The sequence below is a fragment of the Ailuropoda melanoleuca genome, chromosome 1, assembly GCF_002007445.2.
Source record: "Ailuropoda melanoleuca isolate Jingjing chromosome 1, ASM200744v2, whole genome shotgun sequence".
NCBI lineage: Eukaryota > Metazoa > Chordata > Mammalia > Carnivora > Ursidae > Ailuropoda > Ailuropoda melanoleuca.
In genome coordinates this window covers 69253535-69272996 of record NC_048218.1, presented here as the reverse complement: position 1 = coordinate 69272996, position 19462 = coordinate 69253535, and the positions used below count along the sequence as shown (strand labels likewise).

The 19462-nt window shown below is 37.6% G+C and overlaps 2 protein-coding genes across 11 annotated transcripts in view; one reads left to right on the top strand and one right to left on the bottom strand.

Annotated features, from left to right (window-relative positions):
* The window catches only part of DLG1 (discs large MAGUK scaffold protein 1), a 1062265-nt gene that overhangs the window by 581452 nt on the left and 461351 nt on the right, over positions 1-19462 (top strand). The gene's annotated exons all lie outside the window — the stretch shown is intronic.
* Positions 1-19462, bottom strand: part of CENPI (centromere protein I) — a 60178-nt gene that overhangs the window by 30847 nt on the left and 9869 nt on the right. For all 4 annotated transcript variants that reach the window (XM_002928562.4, XM_034660454.1, XM_019809280.2 and 1 more), the window contains 9 exons: positions 10119-10167; positions 9804-9850; positions 5400-5489; positions 4936-5064; positions 4535-4702; positions 4265-4385; positions 3057-3148; positions 1033-1150; positions 880-944 (listed from right to left, as the gene is read on the bottom strand). In XM_002928562.4, the coding sequence (XP_002928608.1) occupies positions 880-944; positions 1033-1150; positions 3057-3148; positions 4265-4385; positions 4535-4702; positions 4936-5064; positions 5400-5489; positions 9804-9850; positions 10119-10167 (879 nt within the window). The remainder of the gene's footprint in view (positions 1-879; positions 945-1032; positions 1151-3056; positions 3149-4264; positions 4386-4534; positions 4703-4935; positions 5065-5399; positions 5490-9803; positions 9851-10118; positions 10168-19462) is intronic.

The window sequence follows — 19462 nt, the reverse complement described above, 5'->3', positions numbered from 1 at the left end:
AGGTGGCTACCGCTTCCCGGCGCCCTGACACGGCGGCTCCCTCCCCCTTCTGTTTAGCTTCCGATATCTGTGCGCGGTTTCACGGCTCCCCGCTTCGTACCTCGATACTCAGCGCTGGAGATGTTCATTTGTAGAGATCCAGATGTATCTTCCTGCGTCTCAGGCTGATTCCGTGGATATTCCTGCTGGTCTGGTACCTATCCAGCTCAACTCAGGGGACCGGCTGAAAAAGGTGTCCCCTACTCCTCCGCCATCTTAACCTCTCCCCCTAGGAATAACCATTCTATACAAAAGCAGTTCTCAAACTCACTTGGGTAAAATTCTTGGAAGCCACAGTGGCCTTTTTGGGGAATACCCCAAAATAATAACACATTTTAATTTTATCATATAAGTTTAGAACGATTTTATTAGCAGAAAATGAGTATGTTATAAATATACCATATGAATGACACCAGATGTTTTGTTTGCTTTGGCCATTATTGTATTCTCAGTGTCAAGAAGGGCATCTAGTACGTGGTAGGTTCTCAATAAATATTTGTAAAATAAGTCTATCTATAAAAATATCAACCACAACAATCAGACTAAGTGTGGTTAAGCATTTCCCACTTTGTTTTTATTAACACTAATTTGCCACCTGTTCATTCACTTTATCATCTGCTACAAATGGAAACAGATCAGGAAAATTATATGCAACAAAACCTTTAAAACAGAAAATCCTATGTATTAATAACTTTGATCTGAGTAATACAGCACCTCAAGTCCAGGTCCAAGGGAATCCTGTTGGAAAACTGCCACTTCAGTATGGGTGTGGAATCATGTACCACTGGCCATAAAACAATACTTCCTATTCAATCTAAGCAAGACGGTTTTTTTTTTTACCTTGAAATAAATGGTTGATGTAAAGAACAGCTGTCCTAGATGGTCAAAAACAAGTGGTTTCATCTCTAGGAATTAAAAAAAAAGGATTATTTAAGATTCTTTTAATTAATATCACACCGAATTAAAGGACCCCAAATTTTCATGATACATTACCAGAGAAGTTACTAAAAGGAATCCAGCTCACAAGTTGAAGGAACTGTGATCGACAACAGAAGCCATCCCAGAGAGGAAGGCTCTTGTACAGGAATGTTTCACAGGAATAAAACCCCTCCTATAACAGAAGTCAATAGTAAAAACTCATATGAAACTCCTCCAGTCCATAACTACTCTCTAAACAACCAGTTTATTCTGTGCTATAGTTGTTTTACTCTTAGACTAAATTTTTGTCATCAATATAACAAAAGCCTAGGGTTAGGTGCCAGAGTTCTTCATAAAAAGGACCAGATGATGTTTGGATACATTACCATCTTCACCAACATACTTCTCAAATACCATAAAATATCAATTGGAAAGATGGTAAAAAGTCAAGTTATGTAATATTTTTAAAGATAAATTTAATTGTACTATTCTAGAGTATATGCAATCACTTGCGCAGTCAATAAAATGTATACAATGTTGGGGCGCCTGGGTTGCTCAGTTGGTTAAGCATCCAACTCTTGATTTCAGCTCAGGTTATGATCTCAGCGTCGTGGGACTGAACCCCGTGTCAGGCTCTGCACTCAGTGTGGAGTCTGCTTGTCCCTCTCCCTCTGCTCTTCCCCCTGCTCACTTACTGTCTCTTACATACATACATAATACATAAATAAATAAATATATATTTTTAGAATGTATACAATGTTATAATAGGGCTATAATTTCTTTAGAGGTCATAGACCAAATCCAAACTCTGGGCAGCTCCATCTGAAGGAACACTTGAGTGTGCAGACTGCTTATGCTTCCACCAAAGATCCAGGGCTTTCCTTTTTTTTTTTCCTGTGTTGCCCTAAGCCTTAAATAATGGCATGCACCAGGACTCCATCCTAGACTTTCTTCTCATGACATGAATTCTCTGGAAAATCTCATCTATAACATAGCTAAAACCACCACCTATATCATGAGGAGTCCTAAAGCTATTTCTCTAGCCCAAATCTCATTCCTCACCCCTAGACTCATTATCTAACTACCTACTGCATATGACCTTTTAGATATCCTACGGGCATCTTTTAAGTCAAATTTCTGGGGCACCTGGGTGGCTCAGTTGGTTAAGCATCTGACCTTGGCTCACGTCATGATCCCAGGGTCCTAAGATCGAGCCCCGTATCGGGCTCCCCACTCAGCAGAGAGTCTGATTGTCCCCTGTCCCCCTCCCCCAAATAAATAAATAAAATCTTCAAAAAAATTTCTTTCCTTCCAAGCCTATTCCTTCTACATCCCCTTTCTTACTGAATGCCATCATCTTCTTCCCAAGCAGGAAACCTACAAGTCAACCTAAATGGATCCCTTTATCCTCACTGCCATCATCCACATCCAACTTCCAATTCAATGATTTCACATCAAATCCTTAAGATTAATCAACACATTTATTATGCATCTCTTTTGTACCAGGTATCAAGCTGAACACTTGTACGTGAAGAAAAGTTAGACATGGTTCCCACCGGCTAGGAGCTCATAATATGTGGAAAAACAGATGCTAAAAGTGCCATGATAAACACAGTGAACTAAGGAAGCACATAAAACAAACATCTAAACCAGACTAGGGCAATGAGTATAGGCTTCTTGATGGTGCTGATAACCGAGTTGCAGCTTAAAGTAAGACTAGGGTTACTTACAAATGCCAAATAATTAATTGGCTAGAACATTAAAAATATTTGTTGATTATGAGAACACAATTAATAACCCTATGAGACCTATGTTACCAGCTAATTCAATTAGTTGAATGCATTCAATTACATCTTCAATTTGTTCTCTTAAATCATAGGCCTTTCTCTCTAATTTGCATAATTTAACAAATTCTTTCCTCAAATCCAACAGTACATAGATAAACGTCAATTCAATGCAACTCTACTTATAACAAGTTTTGAATTGAACAAATCCTGTTTACAAATGATGTTGAGCCCTAAAGAAAAGGTATTCAATGGGTATCTAAATACATTTTACTAAGAAGTGGTGGAGTGTATATGAAGAAGGTGGAATCTTACTTGTAAGAAGCACTCTGCCCTGATGATAGTGTCCAGGAAGTTGGTAAATTCTTTTCCATGTTCATAATTATTCATCTTGTACCAAATACATTCTGGAGCAGAAATATTAAATGTAAGTATCTGGGTGCAGGACAATGAAAACTATACAAAACACAATTACCACTACTCTAAAGTGACACGACAAATATAAACAAGTAATCAGTCTTATACACCCTAACCAACTTGCACTGCAGACTGTAACAGGTATGTGGAAGTGATTGTAACATGTTCCTCAAGAACTTAATGGTATAGGGAAAGCTTATAGTGAAAAAATAAACTAGTAAAAATTGACATATAATAAATATGATTTGCTTAAGTCACATGTAGCCCAAGAAACTATACATGTATGAATTACAAGTCTGAGAATACCCCAAACTTCAACTAGGATGAGCTGGGGATAATCTCAGAGTGGTAGAACTTTAGTATGTGCTAATCTAATTATAGCATACCCTATCTTAAGAAAAGCTGAGCAGGAAAAGGAGAGTTAGCTTGGAACTGACTAAAACCAACTTTAAATACTTGAAGAGTCAGGAGTTGCTTACCCAGGAAAGAAACAATCTGGTCAACAGAAATATGATCTCTAGAGAAACTGACCCCTTTGGAGGAATGAAACGATCAGGCTTTATTTACTACGGCCTGGATGAAAAACTCCCTTACTGCTCTTTCCTTCAATTCTGTAATTAAGAAATCTTCTAATGACTAATTTGGCTCCCATCTATACTGATAGCAAAGAGGAAATACTACTGTTGGCAGACATGAACATTTTGGTCACCAAAAAGAATTGCTTCTATTATGAAACAGTAAGTTGATATTCTGACATATATTAGACTTCTCTGAGTGTGGTTAGCATTAATCTGATGATTCTGGAGCCTGAACAGCAAGTTTCTGGACATACAGAGATGAAGAGGCTTTGGATTGTGATTGTCATCAAAATGGAGCCACCCAGTGAGTTTAGGTGACCATCCAGCAATGTTTCCATAACAACACACCTCCTTTCTTACTGTCTCCTAAAATTACAAGGGAAGCATACCAGCTCTGAATATGATTATCAGAGAAATAATTACAGCATATGAAGGCTCCTCCTATTTAGAATTTGTCACCCACATAAAAGATATGAACTATCTTGTTCCTTCCTCATTCACCTAATGCTTTTAAGTAACAATTTTTACCTTCTTGTAATGTTTGACTCAACCAGTGATAGAGCCTCAGTAAGATAGACTCATCTTTGACACAGTTAATATAGTGAAGTAACAGAGAGTTGTTCAACACTGCACCCATCTGAGAAGGCAGCTGCAAAGAGAGAACAATCAGTCAACTGTAAGTATATGAAAAGTAGATTATAGTGACAAGGAACTCATCAGAAAGCAAATATATAACAAAAATAAAGGGTATGAAGATCAAATGGAAAATGCAGATAAGCACATGGTCCAGTCACATACCTCTAAGCAGTGGATGTTCTGTAAGAGTTGAGGGAAGCTTTTAAGCTGTTCTAGTGGAAATGATCTATTGCTACTGAGATAATCAGAAAGAGTCATCCCTTTTTTCCCACATTCTTTACTGCAGCTACTAGAATTTAGCGCTGGTATAACTGAGTAAGAATTCCATTTCTAAAGAAGAAAGACAATAAAACAATCTATCAATGGACTAAACAGACTACAAACTAAATGTAAAAGCAATCGTTGAGGTGGTTCAATTAATGAAGTCTGAATGTGGTTTACATAGAATCCTGGGCAATTAAAATGTATTTAAATACCTACAATCTCTTCAAACATCTGAATGGTTATTGTTTGGATTTAAGAAAAGAAAGCTGCACAAATCATTTGGGGCTTTAGATACTTACTCTTTTTACAGGACGGACCTGAGCTGGATCTAACATCAATTTTAGAGGTTCAGGAGGGGGTCCGTGATTCCTTTGCCTCACAGCAAATAGAGCTGTCTTCCACAGATTCTCTGAATTCTTAAAATAGATCTATAAAAAAATTGGATTAAAGTACATGAGTAGGTACCCATAACACAAAGCAATATAAAGCCCCAAACTCTTCATTAATTGAAAGTACTAATTATGAAACATTTTGCAGCCATGCAAATCCATTTAGGTTTTTTTCCTGATCAAGAATCTATTAAATACATCAAATAGAATCAAAACAAAGTGCCAACCCCTAAAAAAACTTCCCAGAAACAGTGCCGCAACACTAGATCTTAAAACAGTATGCTGTAAACATTTCAGTTCAGATCTGCAAATTAATTCAATCAAAAATAACATATTTCAATTTCAATATGACTTACCACTCCATAATCCCTTACCTTCTTCCTTGCAGGCAAAGATACAGAAATCAAAGTAGGAGCAAAGAACTTATACAGCGACAACAAAGCCTGGAGATGAGGCTGCATTCCCTGAAATGAAATAAGAGTTTTCAGTTTTCAATCCTATGGCATAAGGAAAAAAAGTAACGATAAAGTAAAAAGATTAAGTGTATATTCAGACCGCAATTTTACTATGTGATATGGCTATAGAAAGATGATATAGAAAATCAAAGAATAAATAACTAGGCATTTAAATCAACGGTCATAAAACTGTTCTTGCCAGACTGTGGACTTCTCTTTTATGACCTTTTCTCCTACTTTACTTCTTCCTTATATCTTCTCTCTTCTTCTTTGTCCATGCCTTAGGTTTACTAGTCATATCTGCTAGCATGGCTTACTTTCACTGGTAGCATACTCGGACTCAAAGTTGATTCATTCTTTTTTTTTTTTTTTAAGATTTTTATTTACTTATTTGACAGAGAGAGAGACAGCCAGCGAGAGAGGGAACACAAGCAGGGGGAGTGGGACAGCAAGAAGCAGGCTTCCCAGCGGAGCAGGGAGACCAATGCGGGGCTCGATCCCAGGACCCTGGGATCACGCCCTGGGCCGAAGGCAGACGCTTAACGACTGAGCCACCTAGGTGCCCCGAAAGTTGATTCATTCTTGATTTAGACAGAAAGGTGGGAAGACAAAAAGGGAGCCCAAGAAAACATGGCAAAGGAAATATTAAAACCTTATTATAATTCCTGGAAAATTAACTAGGAAATCCAACAACTGGTATGCAGTAGTCAAGAAGCTTAATAGAACTAAATCAAGTCTTAATAAAAACATTAATTTTATAATGACAAAAGTTATTACTGCTGGATACCTGTGTTAGATATAGCTGGCTATCCAGAGAAAGCATACAACTAAAATGAATTCCAAGGAAATAACCAAACTGTTTTATTATATTACAATTTTGTTGAATCAAATAATGTACAAAATAAGGAAGGCAGAAAATGGGGCTTGGAAATACAGTATTCTTATTTTTATAACGACTTCTTGAAGTTAAATTTGTTATAAAAAAACATAATAATCAGTTAATGTCTGTACTCACTGCCAATTAGTATCAGTGTTTGCTTTGAGTTGGAATGTTTTTTGATAGAGCAAATATTTAGTAGAAGAAAGACCTTTAGAACTTATTGTCTAGTTAACTAAACATATCTTAGTTGTTAAAAAGTTAACACTCTCTTCTTTTTTAAAAAGAATTCCAGGGCGCCTGGGTGGCACAGCGGTTAAGCGTCTGCCTTCGGCTCAGGGCGTGATCCTGGCGTTGTGGGATCGAGCCCCACATCAGGCTCCTCCGCTGTGAGCCTGCTTCTTCCTCTCCCTCTCCCCCTGCTTGTGTTCCCTCTCTCGCGGTCTGTTTCTATCTCTGTTGAATAAATAAATAAAATCTTTAAAAAAAAAAAAAAGAATTCCAGTTAAACATGGTATATTGAACATACGGATTTAACCCTGGGTCCTTCCAAAGCTCCACTGAAAACTAAACGAATGAAAAAGGCATAAAGCACAAGTTCAAAGAGAACGAGAGGACACAAGAGCAAATGAGAGATCTCAACATGATTTTGGAACCTAGAATGAAAATGGACAAAGAGTAACCAACTTAGCAAAACAGAGAAAACAAAACCTAAGGTAGCAACAGAAAAAGCCGTAGATTCTTGTTTGAGAACTCTCAAAAAGGCTCAGGAATTTGAGGGACCAGATACCTCTGAAAAGTGGGCGTAGCACAAGTGCAAGAGGGGCAGAAAACAGGGATTGCTTGAAAACCTAAGAAGCAGTTAGAGCCCCAAATTACTTCACCACACTAACATCAAGGTTTTACTCTCTGAAGATGAAACTGAGTTTAGACAACAGGCACAGCTGAGGGAGGGTAACCAGGACCCTTCCTCACCCCCTTCCACTGCTTATATCTCAAAGTGCTAGTAGCCAAGTTTATAACCTGTGATGGTTAATTTTATGTCTCAACTTGGCTGGGCCCCAGAGTGCCCAGATATTCAGTCAAATATTATTTTGGGTACTTCTGTGAGAGTGTTTTAGATGAGATTAACATTTAAATTGGCAGACTTCGAGTAGATTGCCCTCCATAATGTGGGTGGCCCTCATTCAATCAGTTGAAGGCCCTTATAGAACAAAAAGACCAGCCTCCCCCAAGCAGGAAAGAATTCTCCAGCAGCCTACCTACAAGACTATCTGTAACACCGGCTCTTTGTGGTTCTATAGCAGACTGCCTTTGGACTCAAACTAAAACATCAGCTCTCCAGGGTCTCCAAACTGCTGGCCCCCTGCAGATTATGGACTTGCTAGCTTCATAATCATGTAAGCCAATTCCTTATAATAAATATCCTTCTACATATCCATACACACATCCTACTGGTTCTGTTTCTCTAGAGAAGCCTAATATAACCCCTAGGCAGGAAACGAGAATTCCTCTCTGGGAAAAATGACACAGCCATCTGTGGGGCTCCCCAATGAAACACCAAGATCCAACAATGAACAAGTCCTGCTCACATGCAAAAGCTTCCAATCACCATTTTAGTTTTTTGGTATTAAATATGGACAAATAAGGTTTGCCACGCATTTGAGAAAGGCCTCTACTGTGAAAAACCAAACTAACTAAAGAAAGGAACTCTGAGGAAACAGAGACAAAGCTGGAAACTGGGGGAAAAAAAAATCATAGCCGAAGTTACAAGGGCTCATGCCTAACAGAGGGGAGAATCCTCGAAACCATCCTTACTAACCCTCAGGATGAAACCTAACTCCCCACCCCTGTTCCAAAGATTGGTCTCAACAGGGCCTGGTGTATGTATGATAATGAGACGCCTGCTCCACTTCCCACCATTCATGCTTGCCACCAGAAGACAATTTCTGTATTTTGTTTCCTTCATGGATTGGGAATTACAGGGTATCAATGGGTACAGAGGGGATACATGCCTTTGCAGGTGTCAGAAATTCACATATTCAATTTATTTGCTCCAACATGCAGATTATTCCTGTAACCACTACACAGGTTGGGTTACATGTGAGCACACTATGCCTTCCTGGTTTGATACTTGTTGGACTTGACCAAATTCACCAAAATTCAGCTAATCAAAACAATTATAAATGCATCTTTATAGGGGCACCTGGGTGGCTCAGTTGGTTAAGAGTCTGCCTTTGGCTCAGGTCATGATCTCAGCGTCCTGGGTGGAACCCTGCATTGGGCTCCCTGATCAGCAGGGAGACTGCTTCTCCTGCTCCCTCGGACCCTCCCCCCTGCTCACGCTCTGGCTTTCTCTCTCTCTCAAATGAATAAAAATTCTTTAAAAAAATAAATGCATCTTTACAAACGGGCAACGAGAATGGAATAATTTAATAATGTACTATAAAAAATGTTATTAATGAAGCCAGAACATTTAATGTCTGGGTTTAAAATTTTTACACAATCACGTACTAAATCATTTTCTAAACTTGAACATTTGCTGTTGTTTCAGTTAATACAAATCGGTAAGATCTTATTTATGCTAAGAATTTTCATATTCCTTTGAAATGCTTTCCTGTTCACATGGAAAAATGTACAACTTTTTCACCATGCATATTACTGTGAAATAAAGTTCAATTTGGACAGAAACATTATCACTGATATCTTCAGAGAGCTAAGAGAAGATATTGCACTGATAGAACCAAAACAGGGAGCTATGAAAAAAGAACAATCATTGAATTATACTAACAGAAAAGCATGTTATGTGCACTGGAGAAACATGAATGTGCACACGTGTTTGTGTTTTTCATTAAATTTGAATGCCTTCAGGTAGGTTATGCAGGCTCCAGCAGTTAGGATAGACACTACAACTCCCTACTGTTTCATACCCAAAGCATCACAGACTTCTGTCATGTGACAAGGGTAGTGGAAATAACCACGCAAGACAGCTCTAAGGACAAGAGATAACGGTCAGGGAATATACTGAAGTTTATGTGTCCAGAAAGGAATGCTTTCCTAGATCACATCCACAAAAACACAACCAAACAAACCAGCCCTTTTACTTTAATAGAGGGGTTTTTGACTACTCCCCGACACTTGTTTTCCAGCCATAGCAACCCAGTTCCTTAACGAGTTTTGCTGTTTACCATCTACGTGTCTTCGCTTATGCTGTTCCCTCTGCCCTTGTCTTCCTTCTTGGCCTAGTTAAATCATATTAATCCCTTAAAATTTCTCTCAATCATCACCACCCCTCCTTGAATCCAGTCCTATTCTGATTTTATGTTCTTTTGACTAAGCTCCCCAGACAGTAAGTTCCTTGAAGATCATGACTCATTCAATTTTCTATCCTCAAAGCCCAGTAACACAGAGTACATGGGCCAATTTTAGGGCTTTTTGGTACTTACCATTTTGGTCTGAAGATCAAGCAGTTTTCTCACACGAAATGGTTTGACTAGCAAAGGTAAAGAAAAGTACAAGGCATGGGGTTCAGAATAAAAACCAACCATGTGGCTCATATAGCATCTTCTTAAAACACATCAAAAATATAAACACCCTGATTCAGTTAAACCAGTAAGCAGATGTTCTAAGATAAAAGTACTAAAAAACAATTCCCACAAAATCTTGGCATAGACCTGATGCTACTAGTTAACTTTATAAAAGCCAATACAAATGCTAATTCCACAGAGTAAATGTAATACAACTGGAATGAAAATACTCACCATTCTCTTTTTTGGTAAGTAAATATAACAAATGGCAGACATAAGGGCACTGTTAAAATATAAAAAATTTAAAAAGAGAAATGACAATATATCTTGAACAGAGTGGCAACACATTTTCTTCAAATGTCAATCTTCTACTGATTAAGTAAAAAGGCTTCAGGATTTTGTTGAACAACAGTTCTAAAAGCTTCTCTTTTTCATACTACAACGTAGTGGTAAAAGTCAATAGTGTTCATTGGTATCTCATAACACCATTTTTAAGTAACTGTTGGAATATAGAAACACGGCAGACAATTTGAAAAACAGAAAAAGATCCTCCTACCTAACAAAAATTCATGTCTGCCTTCCAGTAGTCCATATTTATTAAGATATAAACTTAAAACTTTTATCTTGATTCCCCACTTAAAAGCATTTTCCTGGGGTGCCTGGGTGGCTCAGTCGGTTAAGTGTCTGCCTTCGGCTCATGACATGATCCCAGGACCCTGGGACTGAGCCCCACGTCAGGCTCCCTGCTTAGCAGGGAGTCTGCTTCTCCCTCTCCCTCTGCTCCTCCTCCCTGCTTGTTCTCTCTCTCTGTCAGATAAATAAATAAAATCTTTTAAAAAAGCATCTTCCCAAGTTGTTTGGTCTTCAAATGATCATTTTCAATGATGTTAATATTCCAAGGAGTGGATATACCATAATTTAATTAACCATTTAGCTCTGTTTGGCAAGTAACATACACTCAATAAATTTGTTACTTAAGTTACTGAATGATTGGTTCCTTTGTACCATTTCATTTTGAGGGTCCACTTGTTGAGGTTTTATTATAGACCAGGGGTCAGCAAACTATAGTTCACACGTTTTAGTAAATCAAGTTTTACTGGAACATAACCACACACATTCATTTATGAATTATCTATAGCTGCTTTCTCACTACAACAAGAGAGCTGAGTAGTTGTGACAGAGACTCTATGGCCCACAAAGCTTAAAATATTTACTATCTGGCCCTTTACAAGAAAAGTTTACCACTACCTGTTCTAGAAGAAAACATAAGAGAAAATCTTTATGACCAGAGGGTGGCAGTTTCTCTCTTTTGGAAAAGAAAATAAAATGATAGCCACAAAATAAAACCTAAAAAAAAGCCTTCATAAATTGGAGATCATTAAATTAAGAACATCCACTCATCAGACAAGGAAATAATCTATCGCAGGGATGAGTAAATAACAACTTGTGGGTCAAATCCAGCCCACTACTGGTTATTATAAATAAAGTTTTATTGGAACACTGCCACAGTTGTTTATGTATCGTCTATAGTTGCTTTCACACTACACCAGTGGAGTGAGTAGTTGTGAGAGAGACAGTATGGCCCTTACACCTGACTATTTACAACCTGGCACTTTAAGAAAAAATTTGCCAACACTTGCTTTAGATATTAGGAAATCAAAAAAGTAAATTATGTAATGGAACTAGAGAAGACAATGAAAGCAAAGACTTTAAACAAATTTCTATCATGAATCTAAACTTCAAAGTCTGAAGTACAGCATTCTATATTGCCTACCCTCTACTTAGAAATGAGTTCAGGGGTGCCTGGATGGCTCAGTCGGTTAAGCATCTGTGTTCAGCTCAGGTTGTGATCTCAGGGTCCGGGGATCAAGCCCCGTGTGGAGCCCCGTGTAGGGCTCCCTGCTCAGTGGGGAGTCTGCTTCTCCCTCTCTCCCTCTCCCCGCCGCCTCCACTTGTGCTTTCTCTCTCTCTGTCTCAAATAAATAAATAAAATCTTTTAAAAAAGAAGAAATGGGTTCAGATTCTAGACAAACGTGTAAGATGCATGAATTTAGATACCAGATTTTTTAAAAGAGAAGAACATATACTATGACCAAGTCTCATATATCCTACACAAAATACAGTTAACTTTCAGTAAAAAACTCACAACCTCACATCACTAGGCTATAAACCATTAGCAACACAATTTGTCATGCTGGGTATGAAATGAGTGTCACATAATCACTTGCTCTAGGCTCCAGCATTATAGTAAGTCTGATGTTCTCTTTTAATCACATGATATACATCTAAGACTTTAAAATTGCCTCTCTGACAATTAGTAACCCCTGCCTCGAAGTCACTAAAGAGTCAGGCTCCCACCAAATTATATGAAAATGACTTTCAAAAGTAATGCTTTTAAAAGCTAGGTTCCCTACTTCTTGATCTGGGTGGTATTTACACAAATGTATTCAATTTATGAGAATTAGCTGAGCTGATCACTTATGATACAGGCTATTTTCTTTACATATATCATACTTCAATAAACATTTTTAAGAGACCGAAAAAGGGAAAAGAAAAAAAAAAAGTAGGTCCCCTGCCCTCTTGCCAAGCTGAGCAAGAAACTCATCAACATCATGAAAACTATTCAAGTATACTGCAATTGATCCAACATTTATGAGTATCTTTAATTCATTCACTCATTCATAAAACAAATATTTATTGTGCAGTGACTAAAACAGACAAAAAGGCCTGCTCTTATGAAGTTTACATTCTAAGTGCTATGAATAGCGTCACTAAATACTTGGGTTATAAAATATAAAAGTCTCAGCCCCTGCCTAGAAGAACTCAGTCTCAGTCTATTAAGCTGTTACAAGAAAGGGGAAAGCATGTTTTAGTATTTCTCACTCCTTCCAAAGTGTGCTTAAACATGGAATTCATTTGTTTTGCAATTTGGTTAGTTTATGAATAAAAACAATATGGGGGCACCTGGATGGCTCAGTCAGTTAAGCGTTTGCCTTTGTCTCAGGTCATGATCTCCGGGTCCTGGGATTGAGTTCCACATTGTCAGGCTCCCAGCTCAGTGGGGAGTCTGTTTCTCCCTCTTCCTCTGCCTCTCTCCCTGCTTGTGCTCTCTCTCTCAAATGAATAAATAAAATCTTTAACAACAAAAAAAAACCACATGAGGCTAAGAGATGTCAAAATTAAGGGAGAGTCAATCACATACTACTCATCATTCATCCACTCCTGTGTACCACAGGCTAAGCAGGAGGGATGAGCATTCCTACTTTCTCTTACTACTTCAAGGTACTACTCTTTCATTCTTGTATACAAAGAGACTTCCTTGACACTTAGTCCAGCCAACCTCACTTCCTCCAACTCACCTATACCCTATCTATTCACTACTAACCTCTTAGTAACTTCCAAAAGTTCACAGAGGACTTAGGCATCTGATCCAGTCTTCCACGCTAACCCTAATCCCAATAATATGCCAGAGGATTTTAATGTTTGTATCAACAAATCACCTTGGCCTTAGAGCTTACTGACCTTCTCAAATCTAATGACCTGATTACCATTTATAGAAATATTGTATATTAGATACCCTGAATGACCCTGCCTGCTTTCTTGCCAATTCAGCAATGTTTTTAAACTTGTATCCAGCTGTTTAAGTACAATTTTTAAAAAGATTTTATTTATTTATTTGACAGAGAGACAGCCAGTGAGAGAAGGAACACAGCAGGGGGAGTGTGAGAGGAAGAAGCAGGCTCCTAGCGGAGGAGCCTGATGTGGGGCTCGATCCCAGAACACTGGGATCACGCCCTGAGCTGAAGGCAGATGCTTAATGACTGCGCCACCCAGGCGCCCCTGTTTAAGTACATTTCTGAGCTGGCATGAAAGCAAAGAAACTGCAGTTCCCGAAAACAAAGTTTAAGAGGAAACATTGAATACTGAACAAACGCTCTCCCCAAGATTTCTGCCAAAGCTTAAAAATCTTGAACTTACAGCTTTAATAGCTACAAAGGGGAGGCAGAAGCAGGGTAGGAGATGGTAAAGCTTAGGGCCCACCCTGGGAACAGGGGCGCCTGAGTAGCTCAGTCAGTTAAGTGACTGTCTTCAGCTCAGGGCATGATCCCAGGGTCCTGGGATCAAGCCCTGCATCGGGCTCGCTTCTCCCTCTCCTCTTGCCCCTTCCCCCCCACTTGTGCTCTCTCTTACTATCTCTCTCCTCAAATAAATAAATAAAATTAAAAAAAACTGGGAACTTCAAGAGCTACACCCTAAGTGTATGTGTGAAAAATAAAAACAAACCCTACTGTGCTGAAGAGGACAGCAAGGAAACTTGCCTATCTTGGCCTTGGGTTTGGGTGAAAGGAAAATAAAGCCTCTCCAAAGAATATGCAACCACAAACCAGTCCTATATCGGCCTGCAGTTTGACCTTACACTAGTGGTATGACGTGGAAAGCCTCAAGTGAAGAATTCGGAGTGGTTCCAGCTTAGTTAAACGTCCCAGAAAAACCACATATCTGATAAGGGACATGTACCTAAAATACAGAAAGAACGCTTAAAACCCATTAATAAAAAGACAACCCAATTAGAAAAATGGCAAAGGACCTGAATTGACACTTCTCCAAAAAAGATATATAAATGGCCAATAAGCACATGAAAAGATGTAACCACTTTACATCCAGTAGGATGGCTGTAGTCAAAAAGTCAGAGAAATAACATGTGTTCATGAGGATGGGATGAAATTGGAAACCTCATACACTGCTAGTGGGAACGGAAAGTGGTCCAAACTGTGGAAAACAGTTTGGTGATTCCTCAAAGTTCTAAACATAGAATTAACATACAATACAGCAACTCCACTCCTAGGTATATATCCAAAAGAACTGAAGGCAGGGACTTGGACAGTTACTTGTATGCCAACATTCACTGCAGAATTATTCACGTTAGCCAAAAGGTGGAAACAACCCAAGAGTCCATCAACGAGTGAACAGATAAACAAAATGTGGTATATACATACAATGAAATAGTATTCAGTCATAAAAAGGAATGGAAATCTGAAACATGCTATAAGTTGGATGAAACCTGAAGACATTATGTTAAGTGAAAAAAGCCAGACACAAAAATTGTATGATTCCGTTTCTATGAGGTACCTAGAATAAGCAAATTCAGAGACAGAAAGTAGATTGGTGGTTACCAGGGGCTGGAGGGAGGAGGAATGTATAGTTACCACTTAATGAGTAGAGTTTCTGTTTAGGGTAATGAAACAATTTTGGAAACAGTAGTGATGCAATTAAGGCCAATGAATTGTACACTTAAAAATAGTTAAAGCAGTAAATTTCAAGTCATGAAAGAATATAACAGGCTGAAAAAAATGAAGCACTGATACGTGCTATAACATGGATGAACCTTGAAAACATTATGCTTGGTAAAACAAGCCAGTCATAAGAATGCATATCATTTCATTTATATGAAATGTCCAGAATAGGCAAATCTCTGAGACAGAAAATAAATTAAAAATAGGCAAATCTTTAAAGACAGAAAACAGATTAGGAGTTATTTAGGAACCCCCGAATAGGAAGATGGGGGAACGATAAAGGGTATGGGGTTTTTGAGGCGATGAAAATGTCCAAAAATTGATTATTCTCATGGTTGCATGTATCTGCGAACATACTGAAAGCCAGTGAATTGTATACCTTGAGTGGGTAGACTGTATCATATGTGAATTATATTTCAATAAAGCTGTTCTTAAAAGTATCCAGAGAGAAAAGAAATGACATATTACAATTAGACTGACTCAACAACAATGGAAAGGAGCCAGTGGAATAATATTGGCAATGTCCTGAGAGAATTTAACTATTACCCTAGAGTTCTACACACAGCAAAACAAACTTTCAAGAACAAGGGAAGTGTAAAGATGCTTTCAGACAAAGACAATTTACTATTAAAAGATTCTCACTGAAAGAATATTCTAAGGTATATATTTCTGCACAGTAAAATGATCTCAGACTGAAGGTTTAAGATGCAAAAATAAATGGTGAGCAAAGATATTGGTAAATATGTGGGCAAATCAAAACAAACATCAACTGCGAAGATAGTAATGATGCCTACTTCACGTGTATATGGAGAAGTATGGAGAAGAACAAGCCAGACCCAAAACCAGACAATAGCATATAATCTGGGAGAGCTGTGATCAGAGCTAAAGCATTCTAAGGTCCATGCATCATTTAAGATGAAGGTAAAGATACTGGTTACCTTTAGACTCTAAGAAAAACCATATTAGAAATTAAAACTGAGAAAAATGTAAATGTTTATTAATTCATTAAAAAATAATATACCAATTACATGCTAGTATAAATGACATATTCTATGAAAAAGTAACAGTATCTGCCAGAAGAAAAATAGTAAGAAGAGTGACATTGTTGTACCTTTTTACCTTAAATATGCATGTTAAAATAGGTATAATAACACCTAAAAGAACATACACAGAATGTATAACTAACTTCCAAACTAGAATAGGGGGAAAACTACAATCAATCTAAAATAAGAGAAAAAGAAGGAAAAAAGCAGATCATTTAGAAAGCTCAAAATAAGATATTTGAATTTATTCCTATTCTATGAATAATCACAATATAGGTAAATAAACTAACTCTCCAAGTTAAAGAAAAAATCCTCAAACAATTTAAAAGTAAAATCTAGTTATATGCTATTTAAAAGAGGCATCTAAGACATGAGGACAAAAAAAGATTAAATAAAACCCTAAAAGATGGAAATATACCAAACAACTATCAGCCAAAATAAAGCCAGAGCAGCAATGTCAATCTCACAGAAAACAGACTAAAACAAAAAGCATTTCTAGGGGCGCCTGGGTGGCGCAGTCGTTAAGCGTCTGCCTTCGGCTCAGGGTGTGATCCCAGCGTTCTGGGATCGAGCCCCACGTCAGGCTCCTCCACTGGGAGCCTGCTTCTTCCTCTCCCACTCCCCCTGGCTTATGTTCCCTCTCTCACTGGCTGTCTCTGTCAAATAAATAAATAAAATCTTTAAAAAAAAAAAAAGCATTTGTAACAACAAAGAGTTACTCCATGATAACAGGTTTGATTCATCAGAATAAGAAAACTATAATTATGCATACACCTAATAACAGATTCAAAATATATAAAGCAAAAATTGACAGAACTTTCAAGAAAACTGACAAATCTGCCTTCACAGTGGGAGATTTTCAACATTTTCACTCAGTAATTGGTAGATGGGCAGCAACAACAACAAATCCATAAGGAAACAGAAAACTTCAATTCCAATAACCTTCATTCCCTCACTCTACTTCAACAACTCTCACCCCATGGTCACTCTGAATCTTGTCATCACATTGAACCATATCCTCCTGAAATCTTAAACTCCAACGCTACAATTTCCTATTGGTCCAGCTTTTAATCCCACTACATATCTTGACTATCACCAACGCATCCCAAACCTCAGCTATGTGTATATGTTCCCAATCTGCCCTCTTCTGTCTTCACCTTCTTCCTTTTTCTGTCTCAACACCCTGGTCGATCAGCTCAATCACTCTTATGCATCGTTGTCCAACCCTGGAGAAATTGCCTGTCCTTGCATATTAGTAACATCACACATCCATGCTCTCTAACCCCATCTGGGCCTTCAAAACTTCTGTCTTTAATCATCTCCTATTCCCATTTCCATCAGGAGCTATTTCAAAATTTATACTGTCTCCTCAAATATAATATTTAGCTTCGCCTCCTCACTGTTAGCAGAAGACTTTGCCTCCTACTTGAGTGAAAAATTGAAAAAAAAAATCACCAAGACCACCGGGCAGGAATTCCCTCAATTGTGTCCCTTACTAACCCACACATTTATTACCATCAACACCCATCCTTTTTGCTTGTCAGGAGAGGTATCTCTCTTCCTATAGAAAGCAAATTCCTATAATTTTAGCTCTGATTCCTAGTCTTATTTTGCTACCTCTCCTCTATACCCTCACAGAATCCTGTATATACTAACATAGGATTTATCACACTGTACTTATCTTCTCCCCTACTACATTTAAAGATCTTCCAGGTTAAGTCTCTTACTAGGTAGCTTACCTCAGCAAAGTTACTTAACTTTTCCATGCCTCAGCTGTCTCTTCTCTAAAATGGGAATGATATAATTCACTGTAAATCCTGGCTGTAGTCATGTGACCTTGGGTAATTATTTGACTTCTCTGTGCCTCAAGACTCCTCATCTCTAAAAGAGGGATAAAAATGGGGCACCTGGGTGGCTCAGTCGGTTAAGTATCTGCCTTCGGCTCAGGTCATAATTCCAGGGTTCTGGGATTGGGCACCACAATGGGTTCCTTGCTGAGCAGAGAGCCTGTTTCTCCCCTCTCCCTCTGCCTGACATTCCCCTTGTTTGTGCTCTTTCTCTGTCAAATAAATAAATAAAATCCTTTAAAAAATAAAATAAAAGAGGGATAAAAGCATATACTTTGTAAGGCTGTCAAGAGGTTTAAATGGGTTAAAACTTTAATAAATTAATAATAAAATAAATATAATAATATTTAATAAATATTAATAAAATATTTAATTTTTAAGATATTTTAAATATTAATATCAATGTTAAGTATATTATTAATAATATTAATATTTAAAACATTTAAAAATAAAAATATTTAATAAAAAATAAAATAATAAAAACAATAAAATAAAATAAATAAAACTTAAATAAATTTTATCAGGTGTGTATCTTATACTTAACAGCACATTTCACTTTGGCCTAGCCACATTTCCACTCTTTGCTAGTCACATGAGATTAATGTCTATCATACTGGACAGCACAAGTACAGAAAATAGTAGGTGCTCAATAAATATTTTTTAAAAAGTAAGCTCTACGCCCAACATGGGGCTTGAACCCATGACCCCAAGATCAAGAGTCACATGCTATACTGACTGAGCCAGCCAGGAGAACCTCAATAAATAATTTTTTAAGGAATATTGATGTCAGAACACAAAGAACTTTCAAAACCCCAGGACCAGAAAAAAAAAAAAACTTTATATAAGTCTAACTTTTTTTTTTTTTACATTTTAACATCTCTGAAAATAGGAATAATCTTATAATTGATGTCATCTGACAGTTTTAATGACAGTATTCTTTTGTAGTGGTTCATAAGATAATGATGCATCTTACAACTGATGGCATCTTAGAGTTGATAAAATAACTGTGTATAAAGCACCTAGTACCTGGCATATAGGCCTCACATAAATTAACTATTATGTCTTATTCATATTTGTATTCCCAATACTAAATTCAATATCTGGCATAGTATGTAGTTAGTAAATGTTCATTAAGTGAACTTCTACAGGATTCCTTGTGACCTTTGTACACCTTAATCTAAATATATTGTATGCCTTCCAAAATTACCTTCTTCTCACAAACTTCCTTGTATGGTCAAAGATACAATTATTTTGAGCCATGCTGACTTAAAAACCTCAGATCTTTATCTTTTGACCCTTCCCTTAATCCAGGGGATCAGATCCTGTCAATTCTTTATTTAAAATTTCCTCCCAAATATGCCCTTTCAATTTTTCATTCCCACTGTCACCTCCTT